A 25,449-nucleotide genomic window follows, 5' to 3' on the forward strand; every position below is an offset into this window, starting at 1 on the left:
TGGTGTAGCATGACACACTGAAAGAGCCTATTGAAAGCCAGTGAATTCAGCGGCTCGTGAAAAGAGCAGGGGGGACAGCGAATCCAGAAGGCAGGTGATACTGACCTCACCTCTCCGGGTGCACGCGCATCAATAAATATTCTGTGTTTATGTTATCAACTCAATCTGACTGTTTTCATCTGTAAATATAATGCACATGAGCCTTACAATCTTGAAGGGATTGGCAGTGAACTTGAAGCTTAATTCCAACGGAGGGATTGTTGAATGGAGTCAAAAGTTCAAAGTGACCTTGAGCAGAGTCCTTGGATTAAATGTCTAAAGATTGAAACAGCAACTCAGGGGCCTGAATATTTTTCCTACAAGACCTTTAAGAGTGTAATGTGATTCATGGTTGATTCCGTGGCTGCTCGGTGTGGAGGAGCAGACTGAAAATCACTCCATCAACCTGTTCAATTAAAATGATTAATGCACAAGAGAGATTTTTTCTATCCCTGTTGCTATGGAAAACCGATTACTTATGATAGACAGCAACCAGATGAGTCAAGAAACCATGCGTCTCAGCCAAATGGTCGTGGTGTTAACCACAGGACACCATTAAGATGAATTCGGTAACTCTGTCTCATACCGTGCATTCGGTGAAAGCCAAATTTACCAGAACAAAACAGATTTCATCCGAGTCCAAGTGCCAAGACTTTTTTCATTCTGCTGAAAATAGCAGGCCACTGCTTACGCACATCTCCGGAACATACTATCGGCAACTGAAGGATTGGGTGGGAGTGATCTGTGGAGGAGGAATTCAGGCACAGAAGGAACTGGGTAGAACACATGAACCAAATGAATCAAAAAGACACCAAACAGTGGAGAGAAAAAACTACCACGAGCACAGTATGCAGACAGGAAACAAAGTAGGTGTTGGTTTTTAATCATAGTTTCCAAAGACGTTCACTAGGGTTTGACAGGAAAGACAAATGAGGAAAAACTTCCTGTGTAATATGATCGGTTACATTTATTAATAGAACATCAGTCATTATGGGGCAAAAGTTAAAAGTTCTCAACACAGACACATGCTTTTTTATCAGCTGTACATGGAGCAAGAAACCGGAACATTTCTGAAATGACCTCACTGACCTCAGTGAAAGCCACAAACATGTAGGTTCAGTACCAGGTTCACACAACAGAGGGCAGTAGACTGGCCTCTGTCACACTCAAGCTACAGTTCAGAGGTGGATAAAAGAAATATCTCATTTTATTAATTTTGGACACAAAAAAGTCCTTTTCTCTTGTTTTTAATGATATTTGTTGATTAAGAAATTATAGTACAATGATAAAGAGAGAGCAATACATGAGGAATTAAGGCACTCAGTAGAGCGTGTATCTCCAAGAAGGTCCTTAAAGTCAATCAAGCAGAAACTAACTGTGCACGATGTTACATCTCATTCCCCTGAATATGCCTGAATGGGTTTTTTCATCAAGGTCCATTAATTATCATGTGGAAAATTCAAATGAAATTCAATCTTACAATGTTAATAACATTTAAAAAAAAAAAAAAATCGAATCATCCTTACAAGCAATCAAATGGACCAGGTGAAAACATAACGTCCTTGGTGAAGGTAATGAAAACAGTGCGTTATGTTCCCTCCAGCTTGGATATTCGGTGATATTACTATATTCGAACAAAAATGTAATGTGATACTTCAATAAATTAATAATACAGCTGATTCAAGGGAAATATTACATGTCCCAAGTTAAAATCGGTGAAGTTCAACCATTCATTCAGTCTCTTAAGATTATAGTGACTAAGCAGAAAGTTTTTTTTTTCTTGATGAAATCAGGAGACAGACATATGCTGGTCCACGTATTTCCCACTAAACAAACTGAAACTGTTTAACTGTTTGACTGTAGAGCTGTTTGACTGTAGAACTGTTTGACTGTAGAGCTGTTTGACTCTATAACTGTTTGACTGTAGAACTGTTTGACTGTATAACTGTTTGACTGTAGAACTGTTTGACTGTAGAGCTGTTTGACTCTATAACTGTTTGACTGTAGAACTGTTTGACTGTAGAACTGTTTGACTGTTTAACTGTTTCACTGTATAACTGTTTGACTGTAGAACTGTTTGACTGTTTAACTGTTTGACTGTAGAACTGTTTGACTGTAGAACTGTTTGACTGTTTAACTGTTTGACTGTAGAACTGTTTGACTGTAGAGCTGTTTGACTGTAGAACTGTTTGACTGTATAACTGTTTGACTGTAGAGCTGTTTGACTGTTTAACTGTTTGACTGTTTAACTGTTTGACTGTAGAACTGTTTGATTGTTTGACTGTTTGACTGTTTGACTGTTTGACTGTATAACTGTTTGACTGTAGAACTGTTTGACTGTAGAACTGTTTGACTGTATAACTGTACACAGAAAGCAAGAGTCAGGATTTGTCTATAGTAACCAAAGCTACCACCATGGTTGTCTTGACAACTCAAGCTTCTTGCTGCCTTAAGCAAAACAGTATTCAAAAACCCGAGAACACCCAGAGACCTAATGTTATATCATGATAGAATGATATGAATTTTTTTCAGTGAGTTTGTGCCCACCTGATGGTCATGTCTATTTTTAGATCATTGAAATGAAGGGATACAGGTAATTGTTCTATTCTGTCAAAGAGTTGTTTTTACTTATCAGACACACTCATGTGTCCACTCTGTTAGAAATGAGTGTACTCATTATAGAAACATGATAAAAGGCTGTAAATCCATCAAGCTGTTAAAATGCCCACATCCAAGAGCTACTTAAGAGGACAGATACCATCTCGGAGAAAAATTATTCAACTAGTACTCTGACTTTTTAGTTTGGTCCATGTCCTATCTACTAACCCGGAGGAGGCTGGGTTTATGACCTGTACTGCAGCCAGCCACAAGGAGGCGATCACTTTTTGAAGCTGTAATGTTGTCCATCTGTACATTCTATGATTATTACTGTCCATATGGCACGTTGTGTCCTAGAAGTCCTTGAAAAATGACAAAAAAGGAAAGTATGTGTTCAAATTAATGTATATATATATATATATAAATATGTGCTGCCCACATGTGGCATTCCTGGTGTCAGAGAGGGCATTCGTCTGCTCTTCATCAGCAGCCCTTTTCTCCATTCAGCCAGAACCCAGCAGCCTGTAATTACTGACTCCACTTGAGAGGAAAACCAACAGGCACAGACACAGTGGGAGAAACGACAACAACAGTGAGCAGCTTTTCACCCCACGCCACCTTTCCATGACTTCCAAACACCTGGAGCCTGCTGTGTGTGTCTGTGCATGTACGTGTGAGTGTGTCTGTGTGTGTGTGGGTTGCCATCAGCTGTCTTTTTGGAATCTCATTTAACATTTATTGAATTTGAGGCCACACGCTTTGTTGTTAACAGAGAATATTTTTTGTCCAGACTGTGTAGGTCGTTCCTCTGAACTGTACGTAGCTCTTCACACACACACACACACACACACACACACACACACACACACACACACACATACACACACGTCAGAGAGAGCTGTGAGTCCTCCATGCTGCCTGCTGGACTCTTCACCAGCTCCATAGCGTATGGCGCGCCATGTGTCAGCATAGGAACACGATTTATCAAGCTTGCCATCAAACCACGGACAGTGTGAATTGAAGAGTAGACTAATGTCATTGTAAGTCTTGGATAATATTAGATTTTTGTAAAGTCATTACGGCAGGAATCAATTCTAGCCCTGCCATTATCAGAGCCACATTGGGACTCTTATTTATAGCTAAATGAATTTACTTTCTTTAATTGTATTAAATAGTTTGATTAATAACTGACTGGCATTGATTTATTCCCTAAAGGGGCTGAGCATTTGTAGTAAGATAAAGTAGTTTAATACAGTTTTGTCATAAATTCTGGTAAAAGGTTTCTCTTATTTCTTCCTCGTGCACGTTGTCTTTGGAAGCGATCCAGAGTCTATTGATACAAAAACACATTACGAACATGCCTCAACTCTAAATGAGGCTTTGCCAATAGACTGTGTTGTATATGAGCCACACTCATCACTAAACAGTACAGTTATGCTGGCGGGTAGTGTGTGCCTACATTTTTTTCTGGTCCCCGGTAAAGCTCTTCACGTCAATGAGATATATTATTCCATTACCTACAGTAATGGCATGGTGCATGGCAGCAGCATGTGGGGGGAGGTCACTGTAATCTGCTAGCACCATCTGTGGCTGTCAGCTGAAGCTGCCACTTAGTGGGTCTAACACAATCACCGCGTCAACACTCGCCAACAACTGGAGCTTCCACAGTCCCAAAGTACATGGGACCTGACAGAAAACTGGAGAGAGAGAAAAAAAAAAAAAAAAAAAAAAGAGTAGACCTGCTTAAAAACCAGTGGAACAGTTTGAGCTTTTCTTATATTTAGTAAAGAATTATTCATGTCCACGAAGGATTACGTGGTTGATTTTCTGTGATGATAAAGGAGGATATATAACAATGCAGTGGACTTATCCTCCTTGGTACATCATCTGACAATGTGTATTTGATCAACTTGTATACACTAGGTGGAGCCAAACTCAAGCAAGCAAGAAGACAATGATTACTTTTATGTTTTTTTTTTAGAATTTCCTTTTCTCTGAAAAGATCAAATAGATAAATCAGAAGAATGGGTTCATAGAAAGATTCCTCCAGAGTGCAACAACCTGAGACTGTGGCTGATTCACCCTCCGAACAATAACAATCCAAAGCGTAAACCCAAGACAACACTGTACTGGCTCTGGGGACAAGTCTGTGTCTGTCCTTGAGTGGCCCAGATGAAGCCGAAACCTAAACATGAGGACGGCACTTCAGACACTTCTCATCCACTCAGACGGAGCCTGAGAGGATCTGCAGGTAGGAATGAAACTAGCTTTACAAATCTAGACGAGACAAGTTTGTAGAGTTACCCAAGAAGACTTGAGGCTGTAATTGCTGCCAGAGGGACCAAGTATCTTGGAACGGACTTTGACTTCAGTGTTTCACGTTTTCATCATGGATTACTGAGTGTAGAGATATGGAAGGAAAGCCACATACAACTGGATAGACACTGAGTAGAGTTCATAGTCCTGCCAAGGCCCAACGGTGCCCTTATGAAACCACATATAAATTCACTAGATGCTTTGTATATGGATCTGAACCAAATTGTGAACAGTCATAAATATCTGTCCTAGAAATGGCTGCTTTTTACTTTATCGAATTTAATGAATTTTTCTTAGAGAAATGAACGAAGATTATAAAAAACACAATGTTAAAGAAAGGGGAAATCCTGTATCCGCCCTCTGATCCGAATCAAAATTCAATGGGTTTCTCCTGAGGTGATGATCCACCCACCCCCTCGCAAAATAACAAGCAAACAAACAAAAACAAGCATTGATTAAAACCTCCTTGGACTAAAAGTGTGCAAAAGGTGCAGGAGTCTGAATTCTCTTTGATGCCAGTATGCCCTCATACATAAAGCAAACTGTATTGAAACATTAATGAGTCAATGCATTTTGAGTTCAGAAAACACTGTGGCCTCTGAATTAGTATCAAAACCTAAGAATTACCAAACATCCAACAAACAGCTGAAAGACATCTCATCATGCAGGTAATTAGTGGTGGTTTCATTTAATCTTGTTAAATGCAAAACAAAAAAAAAGGTTAATCACATAAAATATATAATACATATTTATTCTTTCAGTCGCACACATGCGTGTGAATGAAAAGTATTTGTGCTCAGGTTTTCCTTTCAATTAATTTAAATGTCCCTTTAAACCAGAGTTTAACAGCAGCTGAGCATGAGGCATCAACTCCAGAAGTCTGAGTACACAACTCTTGTGTCAGTTTTCAAAGCAAAGTTATACTGCAGGAATAATCTCATGTTTGCACTGTTATTAACTCAAATCTTGAGTTATTGAAGAGCGTCTCCTTGTCTTCGGTGGAGACATACTTTGGCACAGGAACAAATTCTGAAAGTGGCATGTAGACATAAATACAGTGTGTGTCAAAGACAGACCTAACCAATGTTGTAGGAAAGTAAAATAGTTCATATTGATGAGCATCAATATCTCTGCCAGCTCCTCGATGCTGCTGCGTGGTCAGACCTGGACAGTGCCGCGTCTGAGGAGTTCTGCTGGCTTTTCTCAAAGACCTTCACACAGTGCCTGCTCAGCATCACAGTACCGCTCTCATGTGGGCTCTTCAGCGTCATCTGGCCCTGGAGCGCTTGACAACTATTGTACCAGCTACCATATCATACACAGTCCGGTTGTGCTGAAAGAACAGAAGTGTGATGAAGGCCGGGAAAAAGAAGGCGATAGAAAAGTTCTTGTTCAAGGCTCTGACGGTTGATCTGTCGAGGGACACAGAGACGGTGGTTACAGTACAAGATGTGAGGCTGGTTTTATTTATTATTAAACTGCTGTAGGACAATATTAAAAATGAACTACTCACGCAGTCAGAGAGACGTTAGTTGCTGGCACTACGTGCACCCTGTTAGGCTGAACCAGAACTGATGAGTCACATGTAACGACCCTGAGTCCAACGAGAAACTTCCCTGGAGTGGCTCCTCCTGCTCCCCAGATACACACGACCTGGAGAGGGAAACATGGAGGAGATTGAATACTATTGAACATTATCTAGAGGAAGATTAAATAGTTGAGGCTGTGACCACTGTATTGTCTCACATTACATGCTTTAGAATAGAGTTTATGAGTGCTCACCTCATAGAAACACACTAATATCCGGTACACAAGGGCCACAAGCATCATTTTCTGTAGCTCCTCCATCGATGTGTCCTCATCTATTTCTTCCACGATGAAATGCATTGCAAACTTGGAAACATCCCTGAAGGGAAAAAGACATATGTTGTGAGGTTGAACAACATGAACCGAGGTTGTATTGTCTGTCCTGGTTATATCGTTTACATATGATCCTGTCAGTTTTGATTCCAAATTGAAAGTTCAGGAGCACACTGAAGAGTTTTGGATAACACACTCCTGTCGTCATCACCTACAAATGGTATATACGTGTCGATCTATACTTTACATTGATTGGTTAGTAATCAAGAGTGCATCTGACGGTGTTAAAAGACAAAAAGCAATGCTGTGAGGCACGTCTGCCCCTTTTTCACACTGCAACCAAGTCAGGATTCAGTTTGATCCAGATCAGGATCACTTCTTTTGACCTGTTATTTCAGTTGGGACTAAACCAGGTAGGTGTGAAAGTGCCCTAAGTGAATGATACTTAATCAAAGAGCATCTCGAGTTGCAATACCGTTTTTTTCAAAATGAATTAAAAAGACAGACGTGACTTGAATTTATTGTACTCACGTGATTCCACTGAGGTGCATAATACTAATGATGATGGTTGCTTTGATGAAAAACAAAATGAAGAAATCCACCATCTCAGCCAGGAGTCTCTGAAGAGGCGAAGGAATGTTATACTCTCGACCTGGGGAGAAGAATCAGACAAAGAGAAAGCTCAAGTCAAATGAGTACAAACCCCAACGTGACGGCTCTATACGATTGTTGACACCGTTATTCAAAACGCTCCACTCTTCTAGGAAAAGCTTTCATGAAGACTTTGAATCCAGGCTGCACAGATTCGCTCTCATTCAGTCACGGGAGGGTTCGGGTGATAAACTGTGTCTCACAGTCAAGTGTTCCACTTCATCCCAAAGGTGTCGTAACTACCTTCAGCTACTGAGGTCATAACGTCCTTTGAGTGTTTCTCAGGATATTTGGCAGGGCTTCACCTGGGGGACATTTACACACACTGCACCGTTTGGAATTGTAAGTCAGGAAACAGTTTGTAGTGTATGTGAGAATTAAGATGTTGATATAATTATATCCCTGGCTATGAGCTGGAGGTATTTGGACTCACTTGATTGGAAATAACATTAAACTTGAACTTAACGATAGTCTTTAGGCCTGTGGTCGAGTTTGGGTTCGAGTTCTTTCACACAGGCTCTCTCTCATTTCTTCATTGTGCATGGATGTCTTTTCATGGTGAAACAGGAAAGGCCTTACTCAAACTGTGGCCACAGAGATGTAGCAACACTACTGTTTACAATGTGATTGTATATACCAGACCATTGGCATTTTCCTGTAAAGTTGTTATATCTAACTCAACCCATGAGGCCAAAGGAACAGACAGGGGTGTCCACAGACTTCTGGTAGAATGCTCTGACAACTGGTAGAGAAGTAGCTGTGGTTGTCTGGTCACGTTTCTTTCTAAAGCGCATATCAAGTGATGAGCACAGACTCAACGTGCTTCAAGTTAACACTATGACATGTTGACACTGAGACATGTTGACACTGAGACATGTTGACACTGAAACATGTTGACACTGAGACATGTTGACACTGAGACATGTTGACACTGAGACAACCAGCAGACATCTGTACCCAGCGGTTTATACCTGGTCTCGGTACGTTTCCGTTCTCCTGCGGCTGCTGCAGCGGCTGACCAGCTGCTGCTGCCCCGCCTGCAGCCTCCCCTGCCCGGCCGCTGCTCGGCGAGGCCCCCGCCGCTGGGTAAGGCGACAACGGGAGAGCAAACGGACTGTTGTACCAGTGCGGGGACATTAAATCGAGGGAGGACGTCGCTGTGCCGCCGGATGACTGTAAATACTGAGGGCAGGACATGGCTGACGCTGCCAGCCAGCTCTGCCAGTTCACGTAGCCGGTGTAGTACTGCCACATCCACGCCTGCAGCTGCTCGCAGTACTCCGCCGTGGCGCGGCTCTCCCCCTCCATCTTGCCCCGGTGCTCTGCTCTCCGAGGAGCTTCTTCTCTGAGCGGGTCGGCTCTGCTCAAACCTGGTTTACTCTCTCCTCTGTCGACTCCCATGTTTGTGTTTTTCTCGTCAGCCATGTTTAATGATGGCGCAGCGTCACGTACAACGTCTTCCGGGATAATCTGGGCGAAGACGTGTTAACTGCGAAGTAAACTTTAAGCTTGTTTAAAAAATTGTTAAAAGAAATATGATTGCCTCGGGAAATAATAAACAAAAATAAACCGTATGGTTTTAGGGACAGACAAAGTCCCAGGACACGTATGTCCATTTCAAGACTAAATGTGACTCCCCTACGTATTAGGATATAGTGGTACTGTCCATTCAGTCCCTGCAATTACTTCAATCAGCCACAGGGGGGGCACTTCTGCTGAATGAATGCTGCAGTGAGAATCTGTCAATGGGGTCATCAAGTTCATCTGATCTAATCATTCAAATGAGGAAGTAATACGTTTCATAATGTTGTATTATTTAATATCTGAACGAGTTCACCTCCGGCAGTGGTTATTGTCAATTAGTGATTAGCCCAGTGATTAGACAATTACTGCAGCCTGGAGTGAAAAACAATTATAGCTGGTTTGAGGCCCTCTGATGGCCAGACTTAAACAGATATGATCTGGGGCAATCTTTTGAGTGTTTGCCGTGTTATTAATTAAATGATAACCAATTGGTGTGTTTAATACTAAAACAATAAAATTATTCATACCGTATTTGTACACTGGCTCTTCTCAGAAAAACAAACTCGAACCATTTCTGTGAATCCATCAGCCCACAGTCATGGTGCGATTGTGTTTGAACCAATTTCAAAGGAGACCAGCTTTCTAAAGCCAAGCCAAATCTTTAATGTGTGTATCATTGTCCCCAGCCTAAAGAAATGTCTATCTGCATGGTCTTATATCAAGTGGCGCTCGAGACAATGATTCAGCTTTTCATTAGTCAGTATTCTTTGTTGCCTGAGCACCACCCAGGGTCTAAGCCATTCACTAAATCCTGGAAATCTTTGGAGGATTTGGGCCTAAACCACCTACCCCAAAGGACCCTAATTAAAACAAATTAGGTGCACTTGCTTGAACTCCACGTCTGTGCATCCAAGACAAGGGGCCTTGTACAAATGAGGTCACTGATCTAACCCCAAGCAGGGATTTGGCCTTCCCACCTCCTGGTCATTAGGAGGGCTGCTCTGATATGGGGGACATGCTGCTGTTTCTTATTTGAACAAAAGGCCTTTGTGCAATCCCCCAGTGTCCACTCAGATTAGAGGCAGGACTTGGAAACGGTCAGGGGGTTTCTTTCAAGATGCTGGACATGCTAGTTTTTGCCTGGAGAAGATTTGAAATTGGTATCTTGCATTAGTATTCAAATACATTTTAAAAGATTAGCATGAGATCAACTGTCAGATTGAAGTCTGCACTGGTCAATTTCTAAAGTTAAATATCTAACGAGCCCTCCTCTAATTTGTTTGACCTTTAGTGGCATCATGTCTTTTGCTTTAAAGTCAAATCAGGAATTCTGAAAACAAATAAACTTCATAATAAATTCTCCGAACATTTATTTCAGACTTTAAAGAGTCAGGAGAAGCACCGGTGTAAATTAAAGACCGCCAAATTCCATTAAGCTGCTTTAATCACAGGGTGATGCTGTTTTCCACCCTGGCGTTCAATTTTACTGGGAAACCTAATCCTAACAAAGCAGTCATTATCAGTAGCTGCTTTTCATTCTATGAGAAGTCAAAGTCTGTAGTGAAAAGACCCGAAAGAGTAAAGTGATCCATTGACTATGCAGAAATAGACATGCCAGGCCCTGACCAATGCTTAACCCACACAACCTCACATGCATCCCAACAAAGAAACTCTTATTCATGCAGAAAGTATCACTGATCAGATTTTTTATTTCATAATCTCAGTGCATTTGGTGTTGTGGAAACAGAGGCTCAAATTAAACCTTCTCATAGGTCCTCAGTGCAACAACATCCTCCATGATGCATTTCTGTGGAGACAAGGTTCAAATGTTAGAAATCTTACACTTCAAGGAGAAGATACAAAATGTAAACCGTCAGAAATCCACACAAGGGTCAGAAAACCCTACAAACTATAGGAGCAATACAATGACTCACAGCTGCCAGCTTTCCATCTTGAATCTCCCGCTCCAGTGTCGTGGTCTTTCCATCCCACGTCTGTTTCTGCACCAGTTTGCCGTTGTCAAAACTGAAGGTGGTCTGAAAAGCACGTTTGATTTAGTATCAGAAACGAGATTCTTCTCCTCAAACGAGGCTGATGGAGAGGGAGCACAGAGGAGCAGGACCTACCTTGGTCTGCCGTCCGTCGGCTGTGGTCTCATCGAACTCCTCGTCGAGCTTGAACTTGATCTCTGTGTTCTTGAAAGTACTCTCAGACTTCATTGAAACAACTCCAGCCTCCACGCTGATCACCAGGTTGGGTTTCACCATGTTGCCCATCTGCCGGGTGGCGAAGCCCACACCTTAGATACAATCAGGCTCGTTAACACTGATGCGATTTTGTCAAATTGCAACTGTTCATTAACTCTTCTAGTTTCTTGCTGCGGACCCACAACCATGCAACACATCATCATAACAACATTAACTACGTGACTCGATCTCACCGATGGCCTTCATGTAATCATCGAAGTTCTCGCTGGTGGACAGAGTCCAGGTTCCAACAAACTGATCAACCATGATGGAGGAGTTCAGGCTCAGGTCTGCGGCACGAACACGTTCCAGCGGTGCAGCTCGAGGGAGGAGGCCGACGCGCGCGGAACACGTCACATTTAAAGGCTGGCCGCGCACGCGCCTGATCCGCCTCCTCCAAATCCGCAGCAAGCGCTGCTGCCGTTGCCACGGCAACTGGCTGATTAGGGAAGGGAGGGGGGGGTGCGTCTTGGAAATCTGATTCTGTGATGGGAGCTGAGATGGCGAGTTTAACTCTGCTGACCTCAGCGTGAACTGCAGGGGCGATGGAGCAGAGAGCTGCACTCACATCAGCTGATGGGAGGTGGTGTGAGGCTGTAGGAGGAGCTGCTGCAGGAGGAGCTGCGACAACCACAGCTCCACGTCCCTGCAGCAGCCACGGGGACGGGGCATTGTTGTACACATGCATAGCATTCCTGTTCCGCTTGGATAAGTCCTGATAAATAATCACATCAAACCTTCTGCACACACATTATTTTGTGTATGGTTAGTCTATAGGGTGCATGGTCAATGAATTACTCAGTTAGCTATTAAAAAGAAAATTTCAGATTATTCGGTCGTGAAGTTAAATTCAGTCCTACTCCACTTTACGGGAATCTAAATATAGGTGAAACTCACTCATTAAGACAACTACAACAATAAAACTTGAGCTAATGTTACCAGTCAATGTTCTTGTTTATTTCGCCACAACAGCATTGGAAAGTTTCGTTGAAAATGAGTGACTTTATATTTCTGGAGTATTTATTAAAATGAAACAATAAACACATACTGTGATACCCTCTGCTGCCACACTTCACTCCTGCTTTGGCTGAGTACTTTACTTTAACCAGTAGATGGCGCCAGCGGTAAGCAGATGAACTATTATTCTGTGGGATAAAATGTTGCAGACTTTCGAAACAAAATGTTTTAATGGAAATTCTTTGAAACTTGATTTTTTTTCGAACATGTGTAAAGCATTTTAATGCTTGATAAAATTAGCAAAAGTATAGCGTTAAAAAATTGTTGTGTTACAATTACTTACTTTATTATAATTTCTTATTTTCTTCTTCTTTTCATTGGCAGTGCTGCCTGTCACAAATGTAACAGGATTTCCAAATACAATATACTGCCCCCCAATGGTAACAGCAACACATTACAATAGGACTTGAAATCATGAGCAACTCATAATCCTAAGTATGCCTTTCAGCAACTGAATTAAAGTTGAATTGGATTCAAAACAAAACCAGAAATACCAAATTTAAAAAGATCAAATTTGTGTTGTTCTTTACTCTAGGTTTTATACCAATCAAGCTCAAGGTTTGTATATAATAAGACAATTCGTTCTGGGGTCAACAAGTACAAACTCAGTACACCACTGTATAATACATGAGTTGTCATTAATAAATCAATTCATTATTCATCTAAATCCTCTCTGTAAAAGCCAGAGCAATGAAAACATGCAGTTAGCTTTACAGGTTTGTTCATTAAACAGTAACATTTATAAAACCAGCCTGCAAATTGTGTAGTGGTTGTTGAAGCAAAAAAGCCAGAACACAAAAAGACGTAGTGAGGCTCAATAGAAAATGGTGGAAATACCTGCACCAGGAGACATGCAAGCTGTATATTATGCATTAGATGAATGATGTCTGTAAAGTGAAAATGAACGTATGGCCTGTGATTCCTTCTCTGGATTAACAGGTGGAATAAATAAAAAGCCTTTTGTTGGAGATGATGACGTTTAGCCCCTTACCTCACCAAAACATTCGTATTCTATCACAGAACAGAAACAGCTCAAACAGAAACAGCCGAGCTCTTCTGGTTATATAATGGAGCTGCTGACAGTGTATATAGCTGCAGTGAAATCTCCCCCGAGGTCCCATTTTTATTCTACGATGAGATCACAAAAGAAAACATTCTGTTTGCTTCACGAGTCTCCACGACACCAGGCTTTGTCCCAATACGTCTAACTTTTAAAACATTTCTATTATTATTCAGTAAACTGTCCGTGATATGATTTACTTGACGGCCCTTTAAAAAGGTGGATTCTCCCTTTTGTCCTAGCCGAACTGTGCTTTATGTGTTATGCAAAATCAGCTGTAATCATGAAAAACCATAAAGTGGAATAAGCATCTGCCTCGGAGGAGGATCTTAATGCGACTGTCACATGGCTGCGATATTTGATTTCACAGTCCACAAGCATTCATTATTCATTAACTCCAATGACAGGCTGCGATGATGTGCTGGTCGAAGAGGTCGGGCCGTGATGTATATCTCGGAATGTTGTTTACCGAACCAATAAGCCGATTACGTCTTGTTCTGTCACCCGGGGTTCCTCTGTGTACATACAGGTGCCGTCCAGCAGGCGTGGAGCCCATCTAATGAACATGAACTCTCGCTGGCAGCCACAGAGAGGTTCTTTCCTCCTGGTTTTCATCAACACTTCAGGCCCCATTGATGGGAGAACAGTGGCCGTGGACAAAAGCCGTATATACTGTACAAACACAGCTCTGACCAGCAGCACACTGACTCATTCTTCGGTGTGTGTGAGAACGGAGGGGGACCCCTTTCAGCGCCTTTGTGTTGGTGTCTGTCAACAGTGTAGTTGGAGGCAGAGCCCATTGTGGCGGCCAGTGTTTCGTATTGACACAGGGCCTCGCTCAGCTTGTTCCCAGGGTCCAACCTGAGGACTCATGAATAATGGAGAGAGGATCCTCGGGGGCCAAGGTAGCTCACAAGTCTGACCGCGCTCATTACCGAACCTGAACTTACAGCTTCATCCGTCAGCAGGTAAAACTGGGGTCACCGCATGCTGACGATGAACTTTGCTGCATCCTTCTGCCGCCTTCGAGATTCAGGCAAAGAGATGGTGCTTATACTTCAAGTATGATAAATACAAAAAAGGCCACAAACCCATAAACTCACACCCGTTTCCAGATCATGGGATTCTATTTTTCCGTTTCTTCATCTTGTTTGAGAACGTTTTTATTGTATTCTTTCCTGAACTGCCTGAACTTCCTTTTCTATTCTGAGTAAGCCTTTGCCCGAGGTAGGGGATAAATCTCCACGTAGAGATCTGTTAAAGCCTTTTAGCAGTGCCTTTCATGTGCTGCAGTCCAGACACATCCATAATCTGTGTGAGTGTGAAGCAACCCCACAGATGACTCAAGCTTTTTTTAGATGGTCTCCTGCTTTCTTTTGAAACTGTTTCTTCGATTGAAATGTTTTTTTATTTGTATCTTTCTCATTGCATCAGCTAATACCAATTTAAAACATTCCTGCATTAAAATAAAGAACATTTATAAAACAGGAAGATGCAAATGGTATGTTAAAGTTTGAGAAAGCAAGAGGGACCCGTCAGAACAGAGTGTGCACCGCCCTTTGGCACCAACAGGAGGCATCGCTTCAGGTCTCAGGTTCCAAGCAGGTCCCTAACATCTGCTGAGAGGCTCACACGACCTGAGCAACGTGCCCTCTCCTCTTTGCCTTTCTACATGGCTGCTGGATGAGAGGGAAATGAAGGCCGGGGTGGGCGACGACCATTCTGCTGTTCAGTGTGTGTGTGTGTGTGTGTGTGTGTGAGGCAGAGGTCAGAGAGGTGCCTCTTGCTTGTGTGCTTTGAGCTTTTTCATGCCTCCTGCTTTGATCTTCTCTCTCATCCCTTCATCCCACACGCTCCCTGCGCCTCAGGCTTCTGGTTTGCAGCACACCGACAGTGGGGCTGGGGTGTGTGTGTGGATGAGGGGGGGGGGGCTGCCTCTCACAGAGACACTGCTTGTTCTTTCAGCACAGGGAGAGGTGCATGGAGAGCTGCCCATGGGGTGCAGGGCGCAGTGGGCGGAGGGTTTACCAGGAGCTAAAGTGATGCACACTGTACAGTTCTCTGCTCCTCTTTCATGCTCTCTTAGATCCCCCATCAGTGGGCTGGAATTCTTGTGTGAAACACAACTGTCACAGTGCTTAGAGGGTGGCCTCCTGACCCCTGACAACATGGGAAAGTGCACCCCTCAGCTGGTAGTTATATAAAGCCTGACAGAGTCATGAGAATCCCTGATAAATCACTCGCCATGAGGCCTCTTATGTCTCTCCGCATCTCACAAGGAACGACTCTTTTTCATAGGTCACTATCATGTGTCCCTCTCTGCTGCAGCTATATGCTGTGTTCTAAATGTTACCATGTAATCGGTGTGGCGAGGGCTGATGGTCGCATGAAAGTCATGTGAATACAGTAAGTGTCAGAAAACAGCCCCTTCATCCCTGCCCTGTGTCCGGTACCTTTAATCCTCATGTAGCCCATAACACACACACACACACACACACACACACACACACACACACACACACACACACACACACACACACACACACACGCTGAGTCCCCCCCACCTGCTGAGTTGAGACTGGGAGACAGATGCGAACGCACGGAGCCCGAGCCCCTAATTGGAGATTAATTGGAGGGGGGGCACTTACCTTTATTTAGACATGTGGTAAGTGTTAAGCTGTGACAAGCAACTCAACCATCTCAGCAGATGACTGTACTTAATATTTCATGACGCACTTTCAGAGAGGGGGCAGTTCCAGGGGGGTCGTTCTGCTGTGCAGCCCCGCAGCCAAATTACCAACAAACCCATCCTGTTCAGAGATGACAAGGACCACTAATGCAGATGGAATCTCACTGGCGAACCAGTAAATCCTCTTTCAATCAAAGGGACATGTGACTGTGGAGGGGACTATAGCTGTGGATGCATGAAATACGTTAAATGTGCCGATTCAATGCTGCTAAGAAAATATCAAGATATGGAATTTAATGATACAGTTTTTGTTAGAAAAAATATATTTTGGCAAAGTAAGATTGCCAGAATAATACAGAACGTGCTTTTATTATTGTTTTCACATTCCAGAGATTCTAATGAAAACCACCCAAAGACAACAGATGACAACGAGTCAAACATAATCATCAGACACGAACAGGGGCAGATAGAAATTAATGACGGAGCTAACAATAGGACGTGGTGGGATTCTGATGCATGTTTGTGCGAGTGAGGGTAAGAGAGAGAAAGAGAGAGAAAGAGAGAAGGGGCTGTGCTAACAGGCTTTCTGCAGATCACTGGCAGTTTGACTGCAGTGGAGAGTAATGGGGCTGGCAGGGCGGAATCAATTACTGGCCACAACAGATTTTCCCACAGGTCGGAGCTTGGGAAAGCAGTACTTTACTGCAGCACAGACAGCTGGCACAGAGCATCCACTGGGAAAGGAGCCGGCTCAAAACAAGACTGCCTCTTTTTTTTAATAAACTTGTGACACACCATAAATTGGCCATTTTCTCTCTCTTATGTCTAAACATATTAGTTTTCATAATCACTGATCAGCTTTTACGGCCAAGTGCATCATGGAAATAAAAATCACAAGCCACAAAAACGCTCCTCCTTACAGCATGGTTGATTTTCAGAGACAGACATGCTTGTGTTGCATGCATGCAGTGCAATGCACAGATTTTCTCCGGCAGTGAATGTAATGTCAGTGTAGACATAGAGACAGACAGAAGCGCACACACGCGCGCACACACACACACACACTCGCACACACACACACACACACACACACACACACACACACACACACACACACACACACACACACACACACACACACACACACACACACAGAAACCAGTTATATCTCCATGACTTATGAGGACATTACATTGATTTCGAGGAGACATCCTCCAGCCTTTACTACAGTTACTACCTGCTTTCCGATAGCCTACTTTTAACCTTAACCTAACATCTACTTAACATTAACCTTATCTTATGTCATCATATGTCTTCACCTTAAGATTTAATGATTGAGACACTTTTCGTCCCCATAAGGAAGATGGGTCCCCATAATGTGTCCCTGTAAACAGATTTAGGTCCCCATAACATGAGTTATACTTTGAGCACACACACACGGCAGAAAGAAGACACACATTTTCTTCAGCTTAACGTGACTTGATAATTCATAAGGCCAGTGCCTGTGAGGTCCCCTGTGCGTGATGCAAACCAGGAGATACATTTCAATTAGCGCCCCAGACCTCCCTCCATTTCACCACACACACACATACACACGGGCACACACTCCATTGATATGCAAACAATGTTTTTCCTGTGGAAATACAATGTGTGGTCTTAAAAGTAGCCCGCTCCCTGGTCCTCCTTTCTTTGTGTCAACATCACATGCTGTCTCCTGTTGCGCTTATTTGGGAACCAGTCTTATGATCTGCCTTCCCTCCATTGTGGACTTGCAAGTTAACTGGTAATGGGCAGCATTCTTGTAAACCCCATGAACAATATGATTGTTAGGGGCCATTGTGCAGGAGTGTGTACCATTACGGAAAAAAGGGGTGAAATATGTTTTATTTATTCAGGTGGGACTCGTGTTTTTTTTCTTGTTTTGTTTTGTTTCAAAGCAGCATAAAATTGTCCATATCAGAGTTCAAAGTATCGTTAGAGTCTTCTTGAAATGCTGTCCGTGCCCTATAATTGACTCTAAGCCCTGTAATTGGCAGCCGGTGCTGAAATCCTGGTGTCAGTATTATGACCTGAGGAGGGATCCTCAGAGGAGAAAAAAGATTTGCACAAAAAAAGCTCTTGCTAAACAAAGAAACAAGGAAGTGAACATATCCTCCTTGGCTTTACCTATCCAGAAAGCACAAGGAGAATGCATGCCAACAAAGGCAGGAAAGTAAAGAATGAGACGCTGGGTGTATTACGGTCAAACAGTGGGAATGAGTCTCAGGCCTGGTCTGGTCCCTGCCCAATATAGCGCCTGGGTGCTGACTGGATCCAGAGGGGACAGACAGGAAGCTGTGGCCCATAGGATAACATTGTTGTATGGAAGCTGTGTGGGAGACATTTCCCTCAGTCAGACAAGCTATTCAGGAGCAGCATGGGTGGCATTTTCTTACATAATATGCCATGGCTCATATGCAGCAAAGTTCATATCTTTTTATATGCACCGCCACTCTCCGTGAATAAAACATGGGCAAGGCATGATCTCACACACACTAATGTCCCCCCCGCATGCCTCCAGCTCACCCTAATTCCCTCCTCAACACACACGCACGCAAATGCAAACAACACTGTAGCAGTTGCTGAATGACAGGTATAAGATGTCAGGATGGTGTGCACACAGGATGCAGGCACGGCTGCGACCGTCGCTCCTGCCGACAGCCCCAACGGTTGACATAGTAAATCAATCCTGATGGGAGGGTGGGCAGGACGGAGGTGAGGGGGGGTGTGGGGGGGAGGGGGGCTGCACAGGGGCCCGATGGGACTGAGGCGGCCTCTGTCAGACACACTCAGCCACTCGGCCAGCCAGTGAGAGACTGTCGACGGGTGGGAGAACACTCGCCGGGAAACGCTCACACGGAGATTGAGTTACCACGGAATTAGATCAGGGCTGTGGGAAACAGCACCTCCTAAACACACTTGTACACTCTCGGCCGCACACACATAAACACATGCAGACACACCAGCACACACTCGGGCCGCACTCTCGCACACAAAGAGTCGCCAAGGGAAACCTGAGGGAAGATTGAGGAAGGCAGCTGGGCACACGCCAGTTTCAAACAAATGCTTGCTTATACCTCTTAGCTTCCTGGCACCGCTTTAAGAGCAGTTCCTTCAAACTGGTGCCAACCTAGGCCCAGGGTCAACAGGCAGTGTGGCATGCTGTTATTAAATGTAAAGGTAATGTAGAGAAATGGGGCTAGCAAAGACAAATAAGCTCAAATCAACCAGGGAGATGTGTAGGATTTATATCCGAATTCATCAACACTCAGCCAAGGTGGAGGCTGAGAAAAAGGTTTGACGCCACAGGCGAGAAGTCAAGGTTTTTAGAGGAAGAACCATAATTACGTTTAATTGTCCAAAGGAATGTGGCAAAGGACCTTGACAGTCAGGTGTGAGGAGGGAGGACTTTGCGTCTGCTTAATGGCGACCACATGAACCTGCCTGTCCTGTGGCACGGCAGAGTCCTATTACCATAATGGTATCGTAAACAGCACCGGAGTGATCCCAAATCAAGCTGCCATTCAGCAGGGAGTCATGGAAAGGCTGTGTATGCTTTAGTCTGCGGATGAAGAGGAAGGGGAGGGCTCGTACTGAACCAGATCTGCCCCACTAGCACTAACATTTCTGGATTTACAGCAAGATATATGTGTACCCGAGAAATCCTGTCCAGAAGGAGATCATGCACGCCGCGGGGGTTTATTCAGCACTGGATCATGCACATGTTCAAGTCTATAAATCGATCAAGTGGGAGTGTAGAAATGTGTGAAATGGATGAAGTTTAGGGATGAATTTTAGTGAAAGTGCGTGCTGACAGGGAGCGGAGGGGAGCTGGGTGTGTGTGTGTGTGTGTGTGTAGTGATAGTGCGATCGTTCATCAACAGATTGAGTGACGCTCGCACATTGTATCTGTCACCACTGAGACCCCTCTGACATTCTGGGAACAGCATGTCGGCCTGCAGTTGCTCCCGCTCATCCCCACTTGTCGAGCTCCCACCACGCTAACCTAACAACTGACCTGACGGACGGAGCAGAGGAACAGCTGCTTCTCTACAAGGTACTGGAATGGAAGTGTACCACGGCGTGGGGGATGGGGAGGTTCACGCTCCCACTGATGGACTTTCCAGACATGACCCAGTGCACGCTGCAGGAATTACCCCAGTCTCACGTGCTTCCCGGACAAATCGTCCCATGCAACCCTGACAGACAGAAAAGTGTTTTGACGTTGGACTGCTCTTTTCATAGTAGTAGTGGGTATGATATTCTATGCATTTACCTGCAGAAGATGACGGCAGTGGGAGACACAACATCCAGTTTATTTGCTTCCCTAAAAGTAGCAATTACTGCCAAAAGAGTAAAATGACGTATGCAGAGGCAAAATGTTATCAAAATATCAACCAGAATATCCGTCAATACAGCACATACCTCCGCCAGGGTCTAAATTCCCCTTAAATTCCATCAAGCTGGAACAAATGTTATTTTCATCAAGAACCATGAATAATTCACTGGGAAATTGGTGAAAATGTTGAGAAACGCTTGCGATGTAGATGATAGTGTCTTTCCTGACCCATATGACATCTGTACAGTAAGTTTTGTGTTGATCTGCTGTGTAGTTTTTACACAACTTGCTTACAAGCTAAAACAAGCCAACGATCAAATGGACGGGGATGAAAACATAACCTTCTTGGCACAGGTAAAAATAAAAGTTGATCATTAACACCTTACATTCATTCTATATGTAAGATTTCAACAATAAGTCCTTAAAATAAATGTAGTGTGGAATGGAAGTAGCCTAAAATGGAAATACCAGTGTACAATACAAATAGCTGATAACCTAAATGTGGAAAAATAAAAAAGTACTTGAATGAATAATCTTAGATACTTTCACTCACTGTGTGATGGTTTCACTGATAAAAAACTGAAACTTATCAAAGGCAATCCAAATCTGCTCACTCAGCTCATTCAAACACAATACAACCAAAAATGAAACATGCTTTTTGAATCATTAACTTACGACGACATTTTCCTTGAATTGCATATACAAATATATATATACAAATACATGTGCACACACACTGTAGGCACAAGTATGTCATGTCTCGTTCTCTCTAATGCAAACTAGAAAAACAGGCAGAGGGGATCAGTTACGCAGTGGAACATAAACATCCAAGCTCCCGTGTTTTATATAGTTTGCCCTTTGACCCAAACGCATTAGCGGGGTCAAAATTATCACACCTCTAGCAGACCACCCTTGCTCCCCATCCAGAATGAGACGTGCGTGTTCTGCTGCTTCACTCTCATATACCTGCATATGCTTTTTTTCCAAACATGGCTCACATGGCTCAAACACTTGTGTACGGTTGCACGCAGCTCGAGCCTCTGAAAACATTTCCTCTTCTTCCCGTTCCCACTGCACAGCACGGCGAGCTTCACCGTGGATGAATGATTCCCTGGGAAGGTCTCGCTGTGCCAGTCAGTTGGCGGGAGAAGAGGGGGTGGTGGGGCCGACAGGGGGGTTTCCTAGGAGAGCCTGGCAACACTGACTGACTAATGTCGGGCCTCCGGGCTGATCAGTGCTGTTGTGGAACCACACAGCTGACGGCAGACAATGAACAACACACTCTGCTAATGGGCCGTGTGTCCTCCACAACACCAGGGAGGAAGAGGGCTCCTGCTACAATGGGGCCCGTTGCTCACGGACCACGGTCCCAGCAGGGGGGGACTGGGGAGTTGAGGCCAGGAGTCCACCGGGCAGCCTGAGCTGTCACCGGGGGGAAAGAAGCAGCATCGGTGCTTTTGTACAACATGTATTCAAATCTAAATTCAAATACATTCTATTAAAATTATGCTCTCAGTACAACTTATATCATTTTCAAACCTAAGTGTCAACATCTTCATTGGGGCCCCCTCTTTGAGAGCTGCGCTTGGTCATAGATTTTAATTATTTATTATCATTTCAAAGCACACGTCACTCAAGCCCCAGCTCCATTTTAACTGGCTGCAGTGGTTTCAGGCACCGCCTTCGCCCCTCCTGAGAGCCCACCCCCCCCTGTGTGTGTGTGTGTGTGTGTGGTGTGAAAATGATCCCAGCAGAAGCAGATCTGAGGTTTAGACTTCAGTCTCTCCGAGCCTCTGCTGTCAGAGCAGCACCGGACCTTTGTGTGCAAGCAGCCTCTGATCAACATGAAGAGAAGCCACAACTACAGCTCATCGGACAGCGACCTGGACGACAGTGTCGATGTGGAGAAGGACAGTGGAGATGAAAATGGGTAGGTTATCATAACTTAAAAAAATTAAAAAGCTATCATATCATTCTTTAATCACATATAGAATTGTTTGTTTTGGGTTGATTAACTTGCTGCAAGAGCTTTAGGTCTGTTTCATGTACCTGTGTGTGTTTCTTATCCCCCAAAATTAATTTATCACTTTCTAATCATCCAGACAAATTGATTCTCACGGCTCCATGTCGCCCTCCACCACCACGCAAGTTCAAGCCAGAAAAAGGCGCAGAGGGGTAAGTAAACTCATTATCTCAGCTTTCAACTTGTGCTGTGATAGATGCCATTGATTCCTTCTATCTGTGACCTTAATGACAGAGTTCATTTCTTCTTTTTTTTATACAGATTATTGAGAAAAGGAGACGTGACCGTATCAACAACAGTCTCTCAGAGCTGAGGAGACTGGTGCCAAGTGCCTTTGAGAAACAGGTAGATTGTTTTTTATTTACATTCATGTAACACGAGTCATCCATACCCTCCTTAGATGCTCATTCGATAAGAATAGCTTTAATTTATTTAATTAAAAATTCAGTTTTTTCTCTTTAATGACAGGGTTCAGCTAAACTGGAAAAAGCTGAAATACTGCAAATGACGGTGGACCATTTGAAAATGCTTCATGCATCTGGAGGCAAAGGTAAAAGACCTTTTGTTATAACTACATTAATTCATAGGTAATTCCTTCTAACAAAATGTAGTTTTAAATCACATCACCCCTCTCTAACCCTCTGCCTCTGCTCTCTGCCCTGACAGGTTACTTTGAGGCTCATGCTCTTGCTAAGGATTACCGCAGCCTGGGCTTCAGGGAGTGCCTGGCAGAGACAGCCCGCTACCTGAGCATCATCGAGGGCCGGGACAGTACCGACCCCCTCCGTGTGCGCGTGGTGTCCCACCTCAGCAACTGTGCCTCTCAGAGGGAGGTGCACTCTGGACTGGAACACCTGGCCTGGGGCTCTGCATATGGACCTGCCCCGGCCCACCTCCCCCACCCTCTCCTCCTACAGCACCCCCAGGGCAGGACACCTGCATCCAGGAGCAACAGTAGCCCACCCTCCTCCTCCCCTTCCTCCTCTACATCCTCCTCTTCCTCCGCTGAGGCATCTGGGACATCCAGACTCAGTGTCATGCCCCCCACAGAGTCCCTCAGGGTGTCGCTGCCCCTCACTTTGCCTGTGCCAACATCAAAGCTCTCGCCGCCGCTCCTGTCATCCCTCTCCTCGCTCTCAGTCTTCCCCCTCTCCTTCGGTACTTTCCCTCTCGTCTCCCCGACCGCCCTCAGCACTGTGAGCCCCTCCTCCACCCTGTCGAAGCCTTACAGGCCTTGGGGCACAGAGATTGGGGCCTTCTGAAGCTTACAACTGGACTGAAGGCAACAGCTGAGCTGTTCCCAACACATCAGACTGGGCAGGACGACCTGCCTCGTCTGTTTTTATAGTAATGAAATACAGGGGAACAAAGAAAACTGATTTTATTTTATTAAGTATAAAGTGGGAGACGTTGCCACATGATGTGATTTCAATACTCTTATCAAGAAAGAAATTCTAAATGATTTTATGTTATTAGTTTATATTGATAACTAATTTAGTCGACATGCACTGTCTCCGGGTTGAAGACTGATATGATGATGTAATGTTCGGGCCATGCATAGATTTACTGTCTGCACAAACTGATAGGAAATATGTTGTAGACCAGATCCTTCTACATTTGTCGATGTCTGGATTTAACATCATGTAGAGTTACTTACGTGTGGTCTGCCTCTTTAGCGTGGTGAGAACTTCTGGAAGTCAATATGCATATTTGTATGTGTCTACTTGGTAAACTAACTACTTGAGACTTGGAAAGTTACATTCTTGTATCTATTTGTAATGTTTTTGGACCAATAAATTGAGTTTAAAAGAAGTAAACAAATCAAGTTTGATCTCTTTCATTATAACTCTTCAATCTTGTGTTTTCATAATGTGTGATAGGAGGCTACCTTTCGGAAATGCAAGCAGACTGTCTGCCCCAAAAGCAATTAAGATCATATCTATAATCTGCAGGTGCATTGTATATTTTTTGCCATCTCATCGAAGTTAATCATAAGCTAATGAGGTCTCGGTTATTAACTGAAAGGCAATTCCTTTAGTGTGTGCCAGGTAGGTAACCGAATCCGAGAGCATTGTTGCCCCCATGAATACCCAGGAAATCATTAAGAGCCAGAGGAAATCCTTTACAATGTTACCCTGACCTCACCAGCTCGGGTTGGTCTGAAACGGAGACAATAGTGTGAACAGGATGGGGACACTAGAGGAAAGCGGTGAAAACGTAACAGCAACAAACACAGACAGCTGGAGCAGTAAATCACTCAGAGCTGCTCTGGTTGTTGTTTCAGGTCATAACGTTGGTGTCACTGAGTTTTTTTAGTGGGGTTCACTCTTTTAATGCCTCCATTTTATCTGTACATGCAGCACCTCAGGCTTCCAGGTGGGGCAATAGCTGTCTGTGATTTCTGGTGAAGCCACAATCTATTAATAATAAACGGAGTATATATTTCCCTATGAAAACAACAGTCGGGTGAAATGATAAGAAACAAAAGTATATGAATTCTATGTTTTTTTCTCTCTCAATGGAGCTGTTACATTTTAAATCCTCATGATTAATCCGAATAAACAAAACTATCATTCAATTCAGTGTTTTGTTATTCCCTGTTTCTCCACTTTTGCATTTGGAATATTGTGAACTTGACTTTACTCTACTTTTCAATATCTTCAGGCTCCTGTTCAGTTTCTGTGCCTAAAATCAATCCAACACTGCCACCTGCTGGAGAAACATGGATTCATCTTATGTTGATTCAATTGCATGTTTGTAATAACAAAAAAAACAAAAAAATTCTAAAAAAATTAACAAGCGACTGGAAGGAAAGAGAGGAATAAATGAGAAATAAACTATAGTGGAAGACTGGGATTCTCGGGATGTGTAGATAACTGGTTCTTTTATTTGGCAGTTTACATTTCCCCCTCCTCTAATAGCTCAGAAATTAATTCGATGGTGCATGCTATGTTCACAGAACCCCAAACCTTTATTCAGCAAAGCTTTCACAGAGAAATATACGAAGGAGAAACACAAGCAGCAGAGGATGCAGGCAGATATCAGTGG

The 25,449-nt window shown here is 43.6% G+C and overlaps 3 protein-coding genes across 3 annotated transcripts; 1 reads left to right on the forward strand and 2 right to left on the reverse strand.

Annotated features, from left to right (window-relative positions):
• Nucleotides 1-5,625: 5,625 nt before the first annotated feature.
• On the reverse strand, nt 5,626-8,974 carry LOC128449992 (protein FAM8A1). Its single transcript, XM_053433381.1, has 5 exons — nt 8,436-8,974; nt 7,345-7,465; nt 6,736-6,859; nt 6,467-6,606; nt 5,626-6,365 (listed from the first exon to the last, which is right to left on the reverse strand). The coding sequence occupies exons 1-5, from the start codon at nt 8,887-8,889 to the stop codon at nt 6,221-6,223; spliced, it is 984 nt and encodes a 327-aa protein (XP_053289356.1). The 5' UTR covers nt 8,890-8,974; the 3' UTR covers nt 5,626-6,220.
• Nucleotides 8,975-10,677: 1,703 nt separating this feature from the next.
• Nucleotides 10,678-11,561, reverse strand: fabp4b (fatty acid binding protein 4b). The gene is made up of 4 exons (XM_053433384.1): nt 11,429-11,561; nt 11,115-11,287; nt 10,923-11,024; nt 10,678-10,795 (listed from the first exon to the last, which is right to left on the reverse strand). The coding sequence occupies exons 1-4, from the start codon at nt 11,499-11,501 to the stop codon at nt 10,745-10,747; spliced, it is 399 nt and encodes a 132-aa protein (XP_053289359.1). The 5' UTR covers nt 11,502-11,561; the 3' UTR covers nt 10,678-10,744.
• Nucleotides 11,562-22,153: 10,592 nt separating this feature from the next.
• Nucleotides 22,154-24,185, forward strand: LOC128449703 (hairy/enhancer-of-split related with YRPW motif protein 1). Its single transcript, XM_053432995.1, has 5 exons — nt 22,154-22,308; nt 22,481-22,553; nt 22,663-22,746; nt 22,870-22,951; nt 23,068-24,185. Exons 1-5 carry the CDS (start codon nt 22,223-22,225, stop codon nt 23,661-23,663), a joined length of 921 nt encoding a protein of 306 aa, XP_053288970.1. The 5' UTR covers nt 22,154-22,222; the 3' UTR covers nt 23,664-24,185.
• Nucleotides 24,186-25,449: the final 1,264 nt, after the last annotated feature.

Source organism: Pleuronectes platessa, chromosome 10 (genome assembly GCF_947347685.1).
Source record: "Pleuronectes platessa chromosome 10, fPlePla1.1, whole genome shotgun sequence".
NCBI classification, from domain to species: domain Eukaryota; kingdom Metazoa; phylum Chordata; class Actinopteri; order Pleuronectiformes; family Pleuronectidae; genus Pleuronectes; species Pleuronectes platessa.